Source organism: Triticum urartu, chromosome 3, assembly GCF_003073215.2.
Source record: "Triticum urartu cultivar G1812 chromosome 3, Tu2.1, whole genome shotgun sequence".
In the NCBI taxonomy this organism is placed as follows: domain Eukaryota; kingdom Viridiplantae; phylum Streptophyta; class Magnoliopsida; order Poales; family Poaceae; genus Triticum; species Triticum urartu.
The window spans coordinates 492890111-492908836 of NC_053024.1; the positions used below are offsets into that span (position 1 = coordinate 492890111).

The 18726-nt window shown below is 45.4% G+C and overlaps 2 protein-coding genes across 2 annotated transcripts; both read left to right on the forward strand.

The window, feature by feature from the left end:
• Nucleotides 1–32: 32 nt before the first annotated feature.
• LOC125544556 (50S ribosomal protein L15-like) lies at nt 33–3777 on the forward strand. Its single transcript, XM_048708287.1, has 4 exons — nt 33–536; nt 2369–2452; nt 2529–2618; nt 3231–3777. The coding sequence occupies exons 1-4, from the start codon at nt 108–110 to the stop codon at nt 3510–3512; spliced, it is 885 nt and encodes a 294-aa protein (XP_048564244.1). The 5' UTR covers nt 33–107; the 3' UTR covers nt 3513–3777.
• A 3157-nt stretch (nt 3778–6934) lies between these two features.
• On the forward strand, nt 6935–8029 carry LOC125548544 (heavy metal-associated isoprenylated plant protein 2-like). The gene is made up of 3 exons (XM_048712120.1): nt 6935–7088; nt 7174–7246; nt 7332–8029. Exons 1-3 carry the CDS (start codon nt 7083–7085, stop codon nt 7700–7702), a joined length of 450 nt encoding a protein of 149 aa, XP_048568077.1. The 5' UTR covers nt 6935–7082; the 3' UTR covers nt 7703–8029.
• Nucleotides 8030–18726: the final 10697 nt, after the last annotated feature.

Genomic DNA, 18726 nt, shown 5'->3' on the forward strand with positions numbered 1-18726 from the left:
TTTTAGGCCAGCGGCTGAGGTTTTATGCCACGGAACCGTCCATTCTAACCCTAAACCCCCGGCGCAGCCAGACCGGTGGAGGAAGCCGCCAGCCCACCACAGCAGCCATGTTGCGCCGCGCCTCCCAGCTCCTCCGCACCGTCCCCACCGCCGCCGTGTTCCCCCGCCGCCTCCCGCAACCGCACCGGCACCCGCTTCCAGCCCCACCCGCCTATCTCCTCCCCGCCCCCAGGCAACCATCGTACTTCTACGCCACCGAGTCAGCGGCGGCGCGGCCACCAAAGGTGCCGCGGCCACTGAGGACGGTGGGGAGCCTGCTGAGGCTGAACGACATCCGCGACAACCCCGGCGCGACGCAGCAGAAGACGCGCAAGGGCCGCGGGATCGGCTCCGGGAAGGGCAAGACGGCGGGGCGCGGGCACAAGGGCCAGAAGGCGCGCGGCACCGCTCGCTTCGGCTTCGAGGGCGGCCAGACCCCGCTGCGCCGCCGTCTCCCCCGCCGCGGCTTCAAGAACCGCTTCTCGCTCACGTTCCAGGTCCAGGGCCCTCTTTGCATTTCTGTTCATCTGCTTTCCTTGCACGCAGCAATGCGACATTTGCTGTTTGCGATCTAAGTTGTTTGATTACGAATCAACATTTCGTTCCTTGTTTTCCATGTATGTGTGGCATTCTCGAAGGTTGCTTGATTCTGTGACCGTAAGTTGTCCGGGTCAACATTTCTGCACAGAAGGTGCTTGATCTGTGCTCTGTGCACGGAGTTCACATATTTTCATTTTACCAGCACTTATTCCGAGTGCTACCTTGATAAGGATTTTGTCCCCTTCGTAGATGCTCCTTAGTTAGGCGAAGGAATTTCTGACTGAGCTTACTAGTGCCCTATCTGTAGTGGTAGCTCTTAGACGAGGTTCTGGATCATTTTGTTCCTCAGTGTACAACAATAGAACTGTGTGTTAAAAATGGCAAAAGGCAGCATGAAAGTACCTTAATATGCATTATGAGAAGACCGGGATAGTTGATTTTCACCTAGCAGCGGCCATTTTTAAGGAACTTATGAGCTTTGGAAAAATGGGCATTCTGAGATAACATAGAAAGTACCGAGAAGACAGCAAGAGATTATGGTCATAGGTGGGAAAATGGGCATTCTGAGATAACATAGCAGCGGCCATTTTTAAGGAACTTATGGGCTTTGGAAAAATGGGCAGCACCAGCTTGCAGCATTGGAAGACTTGGCTTGGGCGTCAACAATTTCAGCTATCTATCTTCTAGTTGATAGTGTATGCCGGCTCCTTATCAGCTAGAGTATGATATATGTGAGCAGTGGTGGATCTATACCAAGTGCCAAGATACTTGCCTTGTGCATTGAATTCATGAATTGGTCGCCAAACTTTGGTGGACAAAATAATCGGTGAGGTTTTGCTAATCTGTTGTAAGACCTGAGGTATTGTGCACTGATTTTGGACATATCTATTAAAGAGTAAACTGTTGATTGGACAAAATCTCTATGCTTGATATTTGTCCAGGAAGGAAACCTAGGCTTATATTTAAAGTTTACACATTATCTAATCTATTAATGGATATATAAGTTCATGTTAGCAAAGTGGTGGGCACTATTTCATGTCATGTTAGTATGCAAGAACAACTGAACCTTGTGCGTGTGTGCAGGCTTCAAAGAAGTATCATATGTGGCAGGGTTACATTTCTTTAGTGTTATATATATTAGATTGCGAAGACCAATGCAAAAATGTTCTTTTAATAGATGTGCCCATTGATAGTTTTTTTCTTCTTCTCTTCTTTGTTCATCGTAACACAAAAAGAACATGCAATATTCTTATACTCCCTCCGATCTCGCAGCTTTAGTACAAAGTTGTACTAAAGCTGCGACAAGTAATATGGATCAGAGGGAGTAATATATATAGTTGTATCATGTTACGTAATCTCTAGCATAAGACTAAAGCATCAAAAAATTACAATCTAATGAATTGCATCTATCATATTTTGTTAACTCCTTCAGGAGGTACTGTGAAGGGATTTACTGTTCGGCATTTAGCAGTGGAGTAACTTTCTGTTTGCTTTACAATCTTCTAGCCTCCTGAAATTGTATTCCCACATACATGCGACATGCCTATCTCTGCTAGTTCATGCAGTGATTGTTTTCAGCAAATTGTTGCTATTTAATCCATGATAATGTCTGACTTCAACATCTACAAAATAACGTCAAAATTTTGCATTCATTTGGGTAACTGGACATTCATTGTAGAACTTGTTCAACAACTTGACAATTACTTTGTTTATGCTTTAAGTTCAATTTTTTATTTGCAAATGGCACCCTGAGCATAGTGTGATGTTGGTCATCTTTCCCTGTGGTCAGCCCTGTGGACTGGGAAAAATTGCGAAGCTCATCAATGCTGGAAAAATTGATTCCTCTGAATTGATCACAATGAAGACACTGAAGGTACTACAGTCATTTCTTTCAACTAGCTATGTTTCTGTTTTCTTCTTTGCAACATCAACTTATCACACTTTATCAGGATACAAGTGCCATTGGAAAACAAATAAAGGATGGGATTCGGTTAATGGGCCGTGGTGCAGAAGAAATCAAATGGCCAATTCACCTCGAGGCAAGCCAAAGCTAGTTTGAAATAGTTAAATCTTTAAGCATACAGTTTCTTGTTCATTTCAAGTCCTCCATTCTCAGGAACAGCATGCATGTTTCATAGTCCTATTCTGTTCTGTTTCTTGCTGCATGCGACGACATATAATCCAAAAATGTAAATGTATCTGTTCCGCCGAGCGCCATTTATCCATTATAATGATATCACAGAATGTGCCCATTTAGTTATGTCTTTGCATGACCTGCCTGTCCATTGCTTGCAATCATGTCGAGTACAAGTAGTGGCTCTTGTAGAGGCAATGAGGGAGTTCCAACTGTGAGTGTAGTAAATATAGCTTTCTTATTGTTAAATATTGTTTCGCATGTGCCCAACTAATACAACATGGTTCATATATAAGTATAGTATCTAATAGGTGGTGGCAGTGAAATAAAAACTAGCATGACTTTACTTGCAATGTATGTTAAGTGAAATTATATTGCTTTGATTATCAAGATATAACATTTTCAACTTAGAAGACTGGTTACACATACTAGGTCAGCTGTGAAGATTGGTGCTGCGGATTGGATAGTATGTATCCAAATTTTATGGATCCCTTCCTAAGCAAATGTAAATTGGCAGGTATCAAGGGCGACCGCAAGGGCGAAAGCTGCAGTTGAAGCAGCAGGTGGAACTGTAAGATTGGTGTACTACAACAAGCTTGGGTTCAGGGCACTACTCAAACCTGAATGGTTTGCAAAGAAGGGCCGCCTTATACCAAAAGCGGCGAGGCCTCCACCCAAGCAACGAGACAAGGTTGATAGCATTGGCCGACTACCTGCTCCCACAAAGCCACTTCCCTTCACACCGGAGGAATTAGAGTTTACTGCCAAGCGTGAAGCTGCTAAAGTGATCGCTGCATAGGAGGGAGTACAAATCACTGAAGAAGCCCATCCAAACTTTTATTACTTACATAAGTCTTGCACCGGGCATGTATAACAATCACTTGCTCTTTCCTATAGGTGTATTCCTTGTGGGATCCTTGTGTTTCCTTGTCATTTGTGCTACGCGGGAATGACATTTTCTTCTTCAGGTGGCAGTAGTACCTCCTGGTAAGCACCAGGGCTGGCCAGTAAAATATCCTGTAACAATCTTTTGAGAGATCAGTTCATTGTTTTTTGAGAGATCAGTTCATTGTTTTCATTAATAGAAACTTTTTCTCTAGGGCAGTCAGTTTCAGCACTAACTGTACTTCAGAAATGTCTGCCAAACACTATAGGACAAAAGATGACTTTTGGTGTACTAAGTATTAAGAAAAAAAGGAGCATCTGTCAAAAAGTAAAAAAGTAAAAGAAAACAAGGGGTAATTAGTTTTAGGACCCCAATAGCCAACGAACCTTCCCTGGGAAGGGATGGCAATTTTAGTTGCCACGAGCATTGCAATTTTAGTTAGCGAGCATGACAACTACGCTGTAGTTTTGTTTTCCATTATAAAATTGCCGTGCTTGCAAATTTAAATCGTCATCTTTGCCCATCCTTGTGATAACTAAAGTTGCCATCAAAATGTTTGCAATTGCCACCCTTCCTAGAGAACGTCCACTGAAGAACATTACCCTGGTTTTAGCACAAAGAACAACTCTTCAACAACTTCTGTAGGTTCAATGTAAGATCTATCTGTTGTTTAATCATCACATCAATTTTTCCTTCAATTTTTAAGGGGGTGATATCTTTAGCAATTTATTAGTAAAAGCATAAGGAATGGGACAAGAATTCTTGGAACATGGTTACATGCGTACTCGCAAGACCAATATATGAAATTATATGGTATTAAACTTGATTGACCATTCTACTCACGTGTGAAGTTTCGTGAAGAAATGACATATATGGTATCCTGAGCAAAAAAAAGTAATGTCATACTTATCATAAGGGATCTTGTGTGACCTATTGGATGGAACCAAGGAAGGGGGCCCACCCAGGGGATATTTATTGGTTAGGGATGGAAGGTCACTTAGCTCTTCGTAGCCCCTTCGTAGGTCTAGGCCTCTTTTGGTTCATAGGATAGGATTATCATAGGAATAGGAAATTTGTAGTAAATGAGATAACATGTATCTCAAATCCTATGAATAGGAATAGGAAACAAGATGTCATTTGGTTCACGTCAAAAGAAATTTTCCATTGAGTCTAGACTCATTTTTATTTTTCTATGAAATGTGGAGGATAGAAACAAATCCTATGTAGGAATAGAAATCCATTTCTATGAACCAAAGTGCTCTAAAAGAAAAAATCCTATAAGAATCATATCCTCTATAATTCTTATGAAATTCCTCCAAACCAAAGGAGGCCCTAGCATTTTCGTGGCGTCTACCCGGCTGAAGCATGTGGCAAGGAAGCCTACTACAATGATTTTGATTACATCAAAGTTTTACCCAAGTCAGTACCGGCCGAGACTTGAAGGAAAGCGTCGCTCTCCCTCTCGTTTGCCCGTCCAGTGATGAGACGGTTATGTTAGCTTAATCAGATTTGACACAAGCCTTGCCCTGACCTTACTCTGGTCAATCAGACGGTACTAATTGATCATCGGCTTGCCCCATCGCAGACACCCGACCACAAGAGAAGCAATCATCAGCCTGGCCCATCGCACTTACACTAATTGATGCCTCTTTTCTCTGAAGCACTCTGTGCTTCATTTGACCTTTTGTTTAAGCAGGGTTGTTTTTGTCTGGTCTTCTGCAACGAAGGCAGAGTGGTTGGAGGGAGTAGTGATCCTTTTGCTCTTGCATATTTTTCTTTTCCTCTGTCGTCCAAGGTTTCGTGTGCATCCTTGACACATGTCCTGGGGCGGTGGGGCCTAATCCCCTATTAACAAGATTATAGTGCCGTTGTTGCAAGAAAATTTTCTCCAGGACAACGGAGCTGAAAACAACCAGCCACCCATATTACACCCAACAGCTAGGAATCTCCGTTCCAGCAAGAGAATGCCGGCATTTTCTATGCTGGAGGTTGGCAATCTACCATTGTTTTGCTCCGTGAGATCCCTCTTGGATCGGCTGTCCCATTATCCCACTCTCATTCCAAAAAGTTCTAATATCAACACCCCCAAAAGGCCAAAACATAATGTCCTGGGCTGGAGGGACGAGAGCAACCATACTTAAAAGTTTCTTATAAACGACGTTGCGCCAATAGAATACTGAATACGAACGTGCGAACTCCCATCTAGGGTTTCCTTGCCTCTCGCCGGCGCCGCCGGTTCGCTTCATCTTATATCGTCTTTGGAACATGGAGGCATGGTGGATCCCGGTCCTTGTCGGCGGGAGGGTTCCGTTTTTAGATGCTTTTCTGAGTTTTATAAGGGTTTGTGCCATGCTCAAGAAAATGAGGCGGCGGCGGCTTCTTGAAGATGGAATAAGGTCCTCCTCACCTAGCCCCCGTCCCGGTGATGTTTCAAGCATCGTCGGAAGGCGTGTGAAGGTTTGTCTCCGACGGATCTCGTAGAATCCGGTCGGCGTTTGTCCTCGGTGGATCTGACTGGATCCAGTCTTCGTTCGTCTGTGTTCTGTGTGTCTGCAGCTCGCATCCTTCTGGTCTATGCTTCTCTTCATCGGCGGCGGTTACTGTTCTGGTGCACGACGACTTTCCGACTGTCTACTACAACAATGTTCGTCCGACTCCGACGAGGGAGGGGCAATGACGGCGGTGCGTCTTCGGCTCGCTCCAGTGCTCGTAGTCGTCGCTAGGTGGTCTACGGACCTGGATGTAAATTTTATTTCTAGTGTTCTTTGTACTGCCTTGACAGTTGATGAATAGATCGAAAATTTTCTCGTAAAAAATAACTAATACGAACCAACTACTGCATATATATGTTCGTTCCAGTACCCATACCGTGCTGTTTGTCGCAGTGGTATTAGTTGCCGACGTCTCCCGTGACACCGAGTCGTCTCCCCAGGTTGCTGGTTAGTCAAGCACTAATAAAAAAATATGACTATGCTAACCAGACAGCCACCACGGCCATAGCTATTATACTACCAATCCATTGATGATTAGGCATATACTAATTCAACTTCCAACCAGCTGTTAGAATAAGCACATGCTTAACTGCCGCCGTTCGTTGCAAAAAACGCACCAAATAGATGAGAAGGTACTGAAAATCCCGGGACTTCTTTTTGCGGGTGTTACATAATTCTCATCATGTCGACATCCGGTGGAGAGTCGGCTGAACACATCCGGGCTGCACACCTACTACTACGACTAGTTACTGACTTAAAACTTATTTCAAATCTCCTTGTAGAAACAGCAATATGAAATGCATTTGCATGAGTTGGTTTTGCACTGTGGCAATGATTGTTGCAATTGACCGAGTCCAGAGTCCAAACCACCAAGGGAGTATAAAGCCAGAGAGGAGGCTTTCGGGAGAGCTTGCATCCAGGCACATATACCAAGTACACCAATCAGCAACCTTCAAGTGTCCTAGTTTGATCTCGCCGCGAGCCCGTGAAGATGAAGGTTCTGCATGCTCTTAATTTCCTTCCTCCCAAGCTTGTTTCTGAGATTTTATTGGTTACTCACCGTTTCTGTTATTCTGAACCAGATGGTGCTTAAGGTGCCGATGGTCTGCAAGAAGTGCAAATCTTGCGTCCTTACGATTGTGTCCAAGGTCAAAGGTCTGTATATTCTCTCGCTCTATAGCCTTGATTCGCTCGTCTCTATAACTTACTTGACAGGTCGTGTCGTGTGTGTCCATGGCAGGCGTCAAGTCGATGGCATACGACGAGGAGAAGAGCACGCTGACGGTGGTGGGGGAAGTGGACGTGGTGGTGGTCGTCGACGCGCTGCGCAAGGGGAAGCACCCGGCGACAGTGGTGACGGTGGGCGACGAGAAGAAGGAAGCGGAGGAGAAGAAGAAGAAGGAGGAAGAGGAGAAGAAGAAGAAGGAGGCCGAGGAGAAGAAGAAGAAGGAATGCCTGGAGAAGATGCAGAAGTGCTGCCTCAAGGCTTGCCCGCCGCCACTCTACTGCCCCAAGGCTTGCTCGCCGCCACGCCACTGCCCGCCGCCACCCCGCTGCCCGCCGCAATCCTACTGCTACGTCGACGACTCCGGCCCCTGCACCATCGTGTGAGCGAGAGGGGAGATCATCGACCCGGCGCCACCGTATATATACAGCCGATCGTTGTTGCCGGTGCAAATCAAGCCACTCCTCCAGGCCAGGCACACCAATTAATTCGTGCGTACGTCTTGTTCATCGTTCAGAAGATTCAGAGCTTGCATGCACACTATTTTCTTTTCCTGTATCTTTTCCGGTTCCTGTGATCAAGAATTGTATGTCTCCACGGAGACCTTCTTTTACTACTCACAACTCGTCTACTTGCAATCTGCAAATGAGCTGTTTGGTTCATGACCATGCGACGACTTGGATATAAGATTGGTGGTGGGGTTCTTAGCTTCACCTAATAATGTGACAAGTTGATTAGTCTACCGGTCGGCATTGCCAAATGGAACAGTTTATTGCAACAATTTGTCCCTATCGACGCTGGAACTTTCATATGCCGTTGCCGATTGGTACTCTCCGGGAAACAAATTATTTCTGCAGATCACGCAATGATTCAGGTCCACTTTTACAATTCTCCAACTTACCTCTTGACCATTGAAAAAAAACACTCTTGAGACTTACTCCCTCCGTTTTTAAATATTTGTTTTTTTAGAGATTTCAACAATTAACTATATATGAAGCAAAATGAGTGAATCTACGCTCTAAAATATGTCTATATACATCCGTATATGGTAGTCCATTTGAAATCTCTAAAAAGATAAATATTTAGGAGCGGATGGAGTAGGAGCTAAGGGCATCTCCAGCCATTCGGTGCCCTCAGGGACTGAAATATCGCCGTCTGGGGGCTAGCCGATGCTATTTCCGCCGTGGGGGCGATTGGGTTCCCAACCGCCGTCCCAAGTTGATCCCAGACGCCATTTTTTGAATTCCAAATTCGGCTAGATTCATACAAAATGACACAAATTTGGACGAAATTCAGGCGGTTTTCATTGATATTTGTACAAAATTAAAGACATAACTTAAAAACTTAGAAAAATAAAACTACGCTGCCGCCGCCGCCCCGAGCCTACTGCATGCCAAGGAGCTTGTAGAAGGCGGTGTAGTCGCCGCCGTCGTCGTCCTGCACGCCGTCATCCTCCTTGCTACAACCCTGTCCTGGGTCGCCGTGGCGGACGGGGTTGGTCGGCGCCGGCGCCTCTTCGTCGCTGTCCTCGAGGACGATGACGCGCGGCGCTGGCGCTCCATCTCCTCCTGGACATAGTTGCCCCGTGTCCATTTGAGGCCGGTTTCGAGGTCAGCGGCCATGTCGACATGCTCCTGCTTGATGACGACGGGTTGCGTCGCCGGCTCCTTCTTCGGCCTGACAAGGCGAAGATAGCCGCGGGGAGGAGGGCAAGGTGGTCGACGACCCTCATTTATGATGAGGCTGTCGTCGCGGCTGCGCCGGCGCTCCGGCGTGTCCTGGGGCTCGGCCTTGACGGCAGTGAGCGGCATCGTCGTGCGGGAACCGAGACGATGAGGACGACAAAGGTTCTCGGCATCGCCCAGTCGCTGACTCAGCGGGTCCATGTGGTACAGTTTTGTTTTCGCACCAAATTCGTTTCCCCCGGCACCCCCGGTCGGCCCCTAGTGCGCTGGGTTCGGTCTGAGTCCGTCGGCGCCAATTTCAGTCCTAACCGTGAAATTTGGGCTTTTGGGGCGTGACTGGGCCGATTTTTTTGAGCCAGCGATAAAAAGGGGGCGGGGGGGGGGGGGGGGGGGGGGGATGTGCGAGTGGAGATGCTAAGACTAGAGAACAAATCTAAACTGTGTATTGTTATAACTAGATAATATCCCGCATGTTGTTGCGAAAATGTTTTGCTATATATTCCAATGATACCTGAGTGTGCCAAACGTGACCTTTGGAGTAATAATAATATGAGAGCTAAAGCTGAAAGTAGGGAATCGATGACTGTTATGAATAGCATGCAATTCCAAGCCAGAGAAGGAAAGGTCAAAATGCTATATACGGTAGACGTATTACTAGCTGTTTTCAGAGCTAAAAGGACATATTTATTTCTTGAAAACGTTTGTTCCATAGGAATCAAATTTCTAAGTTATAGAAAAACTCTAGATAAAGAATTATTTTTCTGTATCATCCATGATCTTCATATTTTTCCAACGGATTTGCTAAAACTCATTCAGCTGAGAATCAAATTGGTCTCATTCACTTTTCTGGCCGTTTGATTGAGCTGCGCCACGATTTGTGTTTTCCTCCTGTAGAGAGCTTCGTAACGACGGAAGGCACAGCCCATCTATTGTCCCGCTCGTGGCCTGTTTTTTTTTGTCGTGTGCTTGTTTTTCTTTTTTTGCTGACAAAGCCCACTTGTGTTGGATATAGGAAGCCCGTGTCTTATCACTCCTTTTTTCATTTCTCTTTGTGTCTTCTTGGTGGCGGTTGAGACTCGGGAAGAGCCTGCTGCGGGAGATCGGTGGTGGTGGCATTTTTCGAAGTAAGAATCCGCCCGTTCTGTTGGTCCTCTAATCTTTTTGTTGGTGTCGATGAAATATTTTTTGTTTTTTGTTTAGGGTTTTTTGTTGTTCTTGCAACCGACCCAGTCCGAGCGTAATCGTAACACAACACACCCAAGCGCAACTGCAGGACATATAATGTGACCGCAACTGGGGGCCGAGACGGGAGGAGTTGTCGGCGCCGATGAAATCGGATTCCTTTTTTTTGTTACGTATTTTTTTGCAGCTGCAACCATCCCACCCCGAGCGCAATTGCAACTCAACACACCCAAGCGCAACTATAAGCCATATAATGTGACCGCAACCGGGCATCGGGGCGGAGGTTTGTGGGCGTCAATGAAATCGGTTCCATTTTTTGTTAGATTTTTTCTGTTGTAGTTGCAACCGCCCTACACGAGCGCAACTGTAACTCAGCAACCACAGGACATATAAGGAGAATGCAACCGGGGTCAGGGCGGAGGGCTTTTGTCTTCGCCGATGAAATCGGTTCCATTTTTTTTGTTTTTTTCTTTTAGTTGCAACCGCCCTAAGCAGAGCGCAATCACAACTTAGCACACCCAAGTGCAACCAGACGTCGGGGTGGAGGGTTTGTCGGCGCCAATGAAATTAGTTCCATTTTTTTGTTAGTTTTTTTTGTTGTAGTTGCAAGCGCCCATCCTGAGCCCAATCGCATCTACCAAGCCCAACCGCAAGACATATATAAGGCGACCGCAACTGGTGGGTCGGGGGAGGGCTGTCGGCGCCAATACAATAGGTTTCCATTTTTTGTTAGTTTTTTTATTTTAGTTGCAACCGGCCCAACCTAAGTGCAATCGCAACTCAACACACCCAAGCGCAACCCGCGGTCAGGGCGGAGGGATGTCAGCGCCGATGAAATCGGTTCCATTTTTTTGTTCACAATTACTTCCTTGTAAATACAAGCAACTTTGGTTTCCCCGATGAAATACAAGCAACTGTGGGTCCCGCATGCCACTTGCAACATGACCATCTACTCGCAATTGGCTGGTGTTTGCTCGATGCCACTTGCAACTTGAACGTGGATTCGAAACTTGTATGTTGTTTTTGTCTCGTAATTGTCTCAGTTGCAAGTCCACCGTCAACTCGCAACTACAAGGGCCCGAATGCCCCAGTTGCAACTCAACCATCGACTCGCAACTCGGGGGGGGGGGGGGGGGGGGGTGTTTTACTTGATGCCACTCCCAACTCGACCATCGACTCGCAGCTGGTCTATTTTTTTGGCTTTTCTTTTTTGCCATAATTGCCCCAGTTGCAAGTCCACCCATCGACTCGTAACTGTGAGGGCCCGAATGCCCCAATTGCAACTCGACCATCGACTCGCAACTCGAGGGGATGTTTACTCGATGCCACTTGCAACTCGACCTTGGACTCGCAACTGGTCTGTTTTTTTGTCTTCTTTTTGCCATAATTGCCCCAATTGCAAGTCCACCGTCAACTCGCAACTGCGAGGCCCCGAATGCCCCAGTTGCAACTCGACCATCAACTCGCAACTCATGGGGTGTTTACTCAATGCCACTTCGCAACTCAACCTTGGACTTGCAACTAGTCTGTTTTTGTTGTGTGTTCACAATTACTTTCCTTGTAAATACAAGCAATTTTTTGGTTTCACCAACAAAAAAAAGGACCAGTGGGCCCCGCATGCCCTAGTTGCAACTCGCCCATCGACTTGCAATTGGGGTGTCTACTCGGTGCCACTTACAACTCGACCGTTGTGTGTTCACAATTACTTTTCTTGTAAATACAAGCAATTTTTTGGTTTCACCAACAAAATACAAGGACCAATGGGCCCTGCATGCCCTAGTTGCAACTCGCCCATCGACTTGCAATTGGGGTGTATACTCGGTGCCACTTACAACTCGACCTTGGACTCGCAACTGGTATGATTTTTTGTCTTTTCTTTTATTGCCATAATTGCCCCAGTTGCAAGTCCATCATCGATTCGCAACTGTAGGGCCCACACGACACTTGCACCTCGACCATTGACTCGCAACTCGGGGGGTGGGGGGTGTTTACTCGATGCCACTTGCAACTCGACCTTGGACTTGCAACTGGTTTGTTTTTTGTCTTTCTTTTTTGCCATAATTGCCCCAATTGCAAGTCCACCATCAACTCACAGCCGCAAGGCCCCAAATGCTCCACTTCGCAACTCAACCATCGAGTTGTTGTTGTTGTTGTTGTTTGTTCTCTGTTGTTCACAATTACTTTCCTTGTAAATACAAGCAATTTTTTGGTTTCACCGACGAAATACAAGGACCAGTGGGCCCCGCATGCCCTAGTTGCAACTCGACCATCGACTCGCAATTGGGGTGTCTACTCGGTGCCACTTACAACTCGACCTTGGACTCGCAACTGGTATGATTTTTTTCTTTTCTTTTACTGCCATATTGCCTCAGTTGCAAGTCCATCATCGATTCGCAACTGTAGGGCCCACACAACACTTGCAACTCGACCATCGACTCGCAACTCAGGCGGGGGGGGGGGTGTACTCGATGCCACTTGCAACTCGACCTTGGACTCACAACTAGTCTTTTTTTGTCTTTCTTTTTTACCATAATTGCCCCAATTGCAAGTCCACCATTAACTCGCAGCTGCAAGGCCCCAAATGCCCCAGTTGCAACTCGACCATCGACTCGCAACTCAGGGGGGGTGTTTACTCAATGCCACTTCGCAACTCGACCTTGGACTTGTAACTGGTCTGTTTTTGTTGTGTGTTGTTGTTGTTACTGTTGTTGTTTGTTTGTTCACAATTACTTTCCTTGTAAATACAAGCAACTTTTTGGTTTCATCGATGAAATACAAGGAACTGTGGGCCCCGCATGCCCCAGTTGCGACTCGACCATCGACTTGCAACTGGGGGGTGTTTACTCGGTGCCACTTTGCAACTCGACCATGAACTCGCAAGTGGTCTGTTTTGTTGTCTTTCTTTTTTGCCATAATTGCCCCAGTTGCAAGTCTACCATTGACTCGCAACTGTGAGGGACCGAATGCCCCCATTGGAACTCGACCCCCGACCCGCAACTTCGAGGGAGGGGGGGTGTTTACTTGATGCCACTTGCAACTAGACCATCGACTCACAACTGGTCAATTTTTTGTCTTCTTGTTTGCCATGGTTGCCCTAATTGCAACTCTAGCATCGACTCGCAAACTGCGAGGGCCCGAATGCCCCAGTTGCAACTCGACCATTGACTCGCAACTCGGGGCGGTGTTTACTCGATGCCACTTGCAACTCGACCTTGGACTCGCAACTGGTCTGTTTGCTATCATAATTGCCCCAGTTGCAAGTCCACCATCGACTCGCAACTATGACGGACCGAATGCCCTAGTTGCAACTCGACCCCAGACCCGCAACTCGGGGGGGGGGGGGTGTTTACTTGGTGCCACTTGCAACTAGACCATCGACTCGCAACTAGTTTGTTTTTTCTTCTTTTTTGCCATGATTGCCCCAATTGCAAGTCCACCATCGACTTGCAACTGCGAGGGGCCTGAATGCCCCAGTTGCAACTCGACCATCGACTCGCAACTCGGGGTGGTGTTTACTCGATGCCACTTGCAAGTCGACCTTGGACTCGCAACCGGGGTCGGCGGAGGGCTGTCGGCGCCGATGAAATCGGTTCCTTTTTTATTTTTTTATTATGTTAGGTTTTTTGTTGTTATAGTTGCAACCACTCCAACCCGAGCGCATTCGCAACTCAACACACCCAAGCGCAACCGGGCGTAGGGGAGGGGGTTGTCGGTGCCGATGAAATCGGTTCCACTTTTTGATAGGGTTTATTGTTGTAGTTGCAACCGCCCCATCCCGAGTGCAATCGCAACTCAACACACACAAGCGCAACTGCAAGCCATATAATGTGACCGCAACCAGGGTTGGCGGTTGGATGTTTTTTTAGCATCACATAGATGGGTTTTCTATCATTTCCCCTCACGGTGGGTACATACAAGCAATTTTTTCATTTTGGCTAATTTTTTGTGTTTTTTTGGAATGCACGACCCAACTCCGGCATTTCCCACATGAAAATACATAATGTTCTTGAATAACACTCCAAGGTGCACACTGCATTGTTTTTTTCCCTATATATATGTGTGTACACACACACACACACACACATATATACATATATATACATATATATAGACACACACACACACACACTTGATCCCAGTTTCGCACTGTTGAACGCTTATAGTTGTATCTTCGTCGGTCATACATAATGTTTCCAAAAAAATATCAATCCAATGTCTTAGCTTTTCATCTTATATCATTTTATTTTGGTTTACTCTTTGTTTCCATTTTAAAATTTATTTACGATATTTTTTTAGCCTTGAATGAAAAATCAACTATAAAGGCCTTGGCTTAATGAACAAAAATATTAAGCAAAACTATTTTAATTTGTGATCTCGGAGCTTTAATTATTCAATGGTTCCTATTTTTTGTTAGTGACACACACATGCAAATGTTCATGTGTTTGTTGATCGTGCATGAAACTCGTCGGCTTGTGGCCAGCACATTTGCCTTGACGTTGTGCAGCCCGAGTAAATTGACAGGAAGGACAAGTGAAAAGGAAGACAAGGCCAGCCCAAAAAAAAATAAAAAAATAAAAAAGACAAGCAGGCCGAACAGGGAAACAAACTGGACCTTGGCATGCAGTGTGATGTTAGGTGACATCAGGTGACAGAGACATAACTATGTCTCAGTCAGCTGAGTTCCAGGCGATCCCTTTTTCCAAAGCAAAATTATGGAAAAGCATTTTCGTCTCCCATTAGATCAATACTTGTAATCAGGATCACATCTCAATCAACGATATTTTAAGACGGTTAATCATTCATCTTCAATTAAACTACTTCCTCTGTTCATTTTTGTAAGTCGTTTAGGACAGCTGAAATTGAACTGTTTTAGGTGTTGTCTTAAATGTCTTATAAAAGTGAACGGAGGGAGTATTTAGAGTGTCTTTTTTTACTTCGATTGCGATGTGTGAGTAATCTCTTAAGGCTAAACCCATCAGCTCTGTGTGTGTGTGTCCCCGTTCATGGTATGGTTATTTATATTTATGTGTCTACAACAATTTCTCTCTTGTCTTCTCATGGATCCTAAGGAGAGATAACGTGTAAGGGAGAGTGGAAAACTATATCAAACATCGGGGATAGTAAGGCTGGTACTGTAATCAGAACCAATTCCTTAGGGGACACTGATGCAGGCATCAAATTCTAATGTGTTAGTCTCGTAATTCCTTAATAACCGAGGTAACTGTACGTGACCGATTAGGTCCAAGGTTGGACGACTCAATTCTTGATTCGGCAACAATCGATCCTGGTGTCATACGGACGTGTTATCCACATATCTAGCGCCAAAGCAATTATTATACCTATGTTTAGTGCTTTTTTGATTCGCAGGATTGACGCCTCCTCATAAGACGTCGTGCATCACCACTGCTGGCATGGCATGACTTGATAACTCCGGTGACCCATCATGTTTAGCACCTGCTGGGTCAAATCGAATCCGTTCTTGCAGTGGAGGAGGTGCCTCATACCACCACCGGCCTCAAAACTCTATGGAAATGTTAACGCTCACACGTGTGGGCGTTTGCACATCGCCCACACGCCTCCATCATCATTCATTTTGCCACGTATGAATAGATGACATCAGCAGATTTTTTTTTTGGTTTCGGCTTAAAAATGTTGTATCTCCTAAATAAAAAAGCGAACTAAAAATCCGTTTTCACCATTAAATCCGTCTCGACGAGATCTTCAAAACTAGACCCCATGTTGATATGTTTCGACGAATTTTTTTTTTGCCAGAAGTTGCCACGATGTTTACATTGTAGTTGCCATAGGGCTTAAACTAAAGTTGTCATGTGGCAATTTTAGTTTGTAGATCATGGCAATTTTAGTATTTTGATGATGGCAACTCCAGTACTTTGACCATGAAAATTATTTTTTGCATGAACCATGGCAATTTTACGTGCATGTATCATGGCAATTTCAGTTTATGGTTCATGGCAAGTCTAGTTTCTTAATTCCCCGTTTTATAAATGTCAAAATTTACTTTTAAATGTAGAAGAAAATAGCTGAAACATATCATGGCAACTTCAGTGTAAACATCATGACAATTCATATGCAATAGACATGGCAACTTTTAATCTAATTTTTTTTTCATCAAAACATATCAACATGGGATGTAGTTTCGAAGATCTCATCGCGAGGGATTTAATGGTGAAAACGGATTTTCAATCGGATTTTTCGTTTAAAAGATAAAACATTTTAAAAACTGAAAATCCAAAAAATTCCTACATGCATGCATGCGATGACGTGGCAATCTGTTTACATTAAAGACGTGTGGTGCGTCTCCCTTCCTGCCACACGTGTGGCAGTTAGCGCGACCCAAACTCTATGGTAACAATAGAGGACGTCCCATAGCGCCATTGACCGCGACGCACCGAGCTGGAGACCATCCCAAAACGAAGATCCAACCATCGTGTCATCCACATGACCATGATAACCGCCGCCATTAATGTCCAGGCCGCCGCCCCAAGTGCCAAAGACCTCGGATGGCTACAATTCTCCTGCATCAAGCACCGTCGACGTCAGAGAAAGCTCCAGCGACCACGCGCCTCTTGCAACGTCCTCGGGTGCGAGATCCTAACGCCCACCACCACCTCGCCCATCATCCCTAGCGAAGGGGCCGCCGCCGCTGCCACCATTACTTTAGTCGCCGCTCCGGGGACCATGCTTCGTGTCAGAGCTAAATCCGACGGATCTCAGGTAGGGGGTCCTGATCTGGTAGTCTTGGCTAGATGGTAACAAGGACACGAGGGACACGAGGTTTACCCATGTTCAGGCCCTCTCGATGAGGTAAAATTCTACGTCCTGCTTTGTTTGTATTGATTGTGGATGAGGTACAAAGTACAAGTGTGTTGGGAATATGCCCTAGAGGCAATAATAAAATGGTTATTAGCATATTTCCCATTCTTGATAAATGTTTATTATTCATGCTAGAATTGTATTAACCGAAAACTTAAAATACATGTGTGAATACATAAACTATATTATGACCCTAGTAAGCCTCTACTAGACTAGCTCGTTGATAAAAAATGGTTAAGGTTTCCTAACCATAGACATGAGTTATCATTTGATAACGCGGTCACATCCCGATGAGGACAACATTGCCACATTTATACCCACAATCCCTGTTGTTACTTATATAGGACCAATTACTCGAGGTCGCGCACGCCAATTAAATTACCAGGTACTTCAGCTGCTTGGTAACGAGGTTAATGTTCATGAGAATATGATGCTGCCTAAATTGGATGTGCTTGTTTTGCTTAAAAATGAAGGGCCTAGATTGGATAAGAATGATGAATATTGGAGCACGATCAAGCATGGAGATGATGGCATGCACAAGGGGAACAAGAATGGAGTTTCTGGTGGAGTTTTCAGCACTTTGGAGCCACCATGATGACGTACAAGGATATGGACGAAATATACAAGATGTCATTTCATAAATTTCATCCATAGCTTCATATAGGTGCTGCGTCACCTTATTTTTGGGCCAGACTCATGTAATTTCAAAATACTACTTATAGGCTATTTTTTAGAGTCTATATTGTAGGGGAAACGACTCAGGAGATGTTTTAGTCCCACCTTGCCAGGGGGACACAAACCCCTCTCTTTCCCCATACCAATACAGTCCTTAAGGCACTGTTTAAATTTTGGGTTTTGTTTAGAAGTTTGCCATAGCTCCAACTTCGCGTACTTCGTTTGTGTTCTGCAACCAGACAAATACGTCACAGAACCCCATCTTCATTAGTAAAGCTTTCCTCTTATATTTGTAATATCCAGATTGCAATTTCAGTTTCTTGCTTGTTCTTTGTTTGCGTGCAGGAAACAGACCCTCATGGTTAGGTTGATCGAGCTCTAGCGCGGTCAATAACCTCTCGGAGTTGGTTTAGTGATTGCTAAGGCGCGACGTCCTCACACGTTTATAGTCGGATCGTCAAAGTCTACTCCACCAAAAACGGTAGCCACCATCTCATAGAAAGATAGGACACCCTAGCCTCTATCATATCATTAGGAGAATGATGTGATGGACAGACCCAACCATAAGCTTAGCATCATACCGTTTAGTTATTTGCTACAACTTTCTTCATGTCAGTATCAGTTCCTTAGGCCATGAGATCATGCCACTCCTGGATACAGGAGGAATACTATGTGTGCTAAGGGAGTCCTGGATTAGGGGGTGTCCGGACAGCCGGACTATACCTTCAGCCGGACTCCAGGACTATGAAGATACAAGATTGAAGACTTCGTCCCGTGTCCGGATGGGACTTTCCTTGGCGTGGAAGGCAAGCTTGGCGATGCGGATATTCAAGATCTCCTACCATTGTAACCGACTTTGTGTAACCCTAACCCTCTCCGGTGTCTATATAAACCGGAGGGTTTTAGTCCGTAGGACAACTTCATCATACAACAATCATACCATAGGCTAGCTTCTAGGGTTTAGCCTCTCTGATCTCGTGGTAGATCTACTCTTGTACTACCCATATCATCAATATTAATCAAGCAGGACGTAG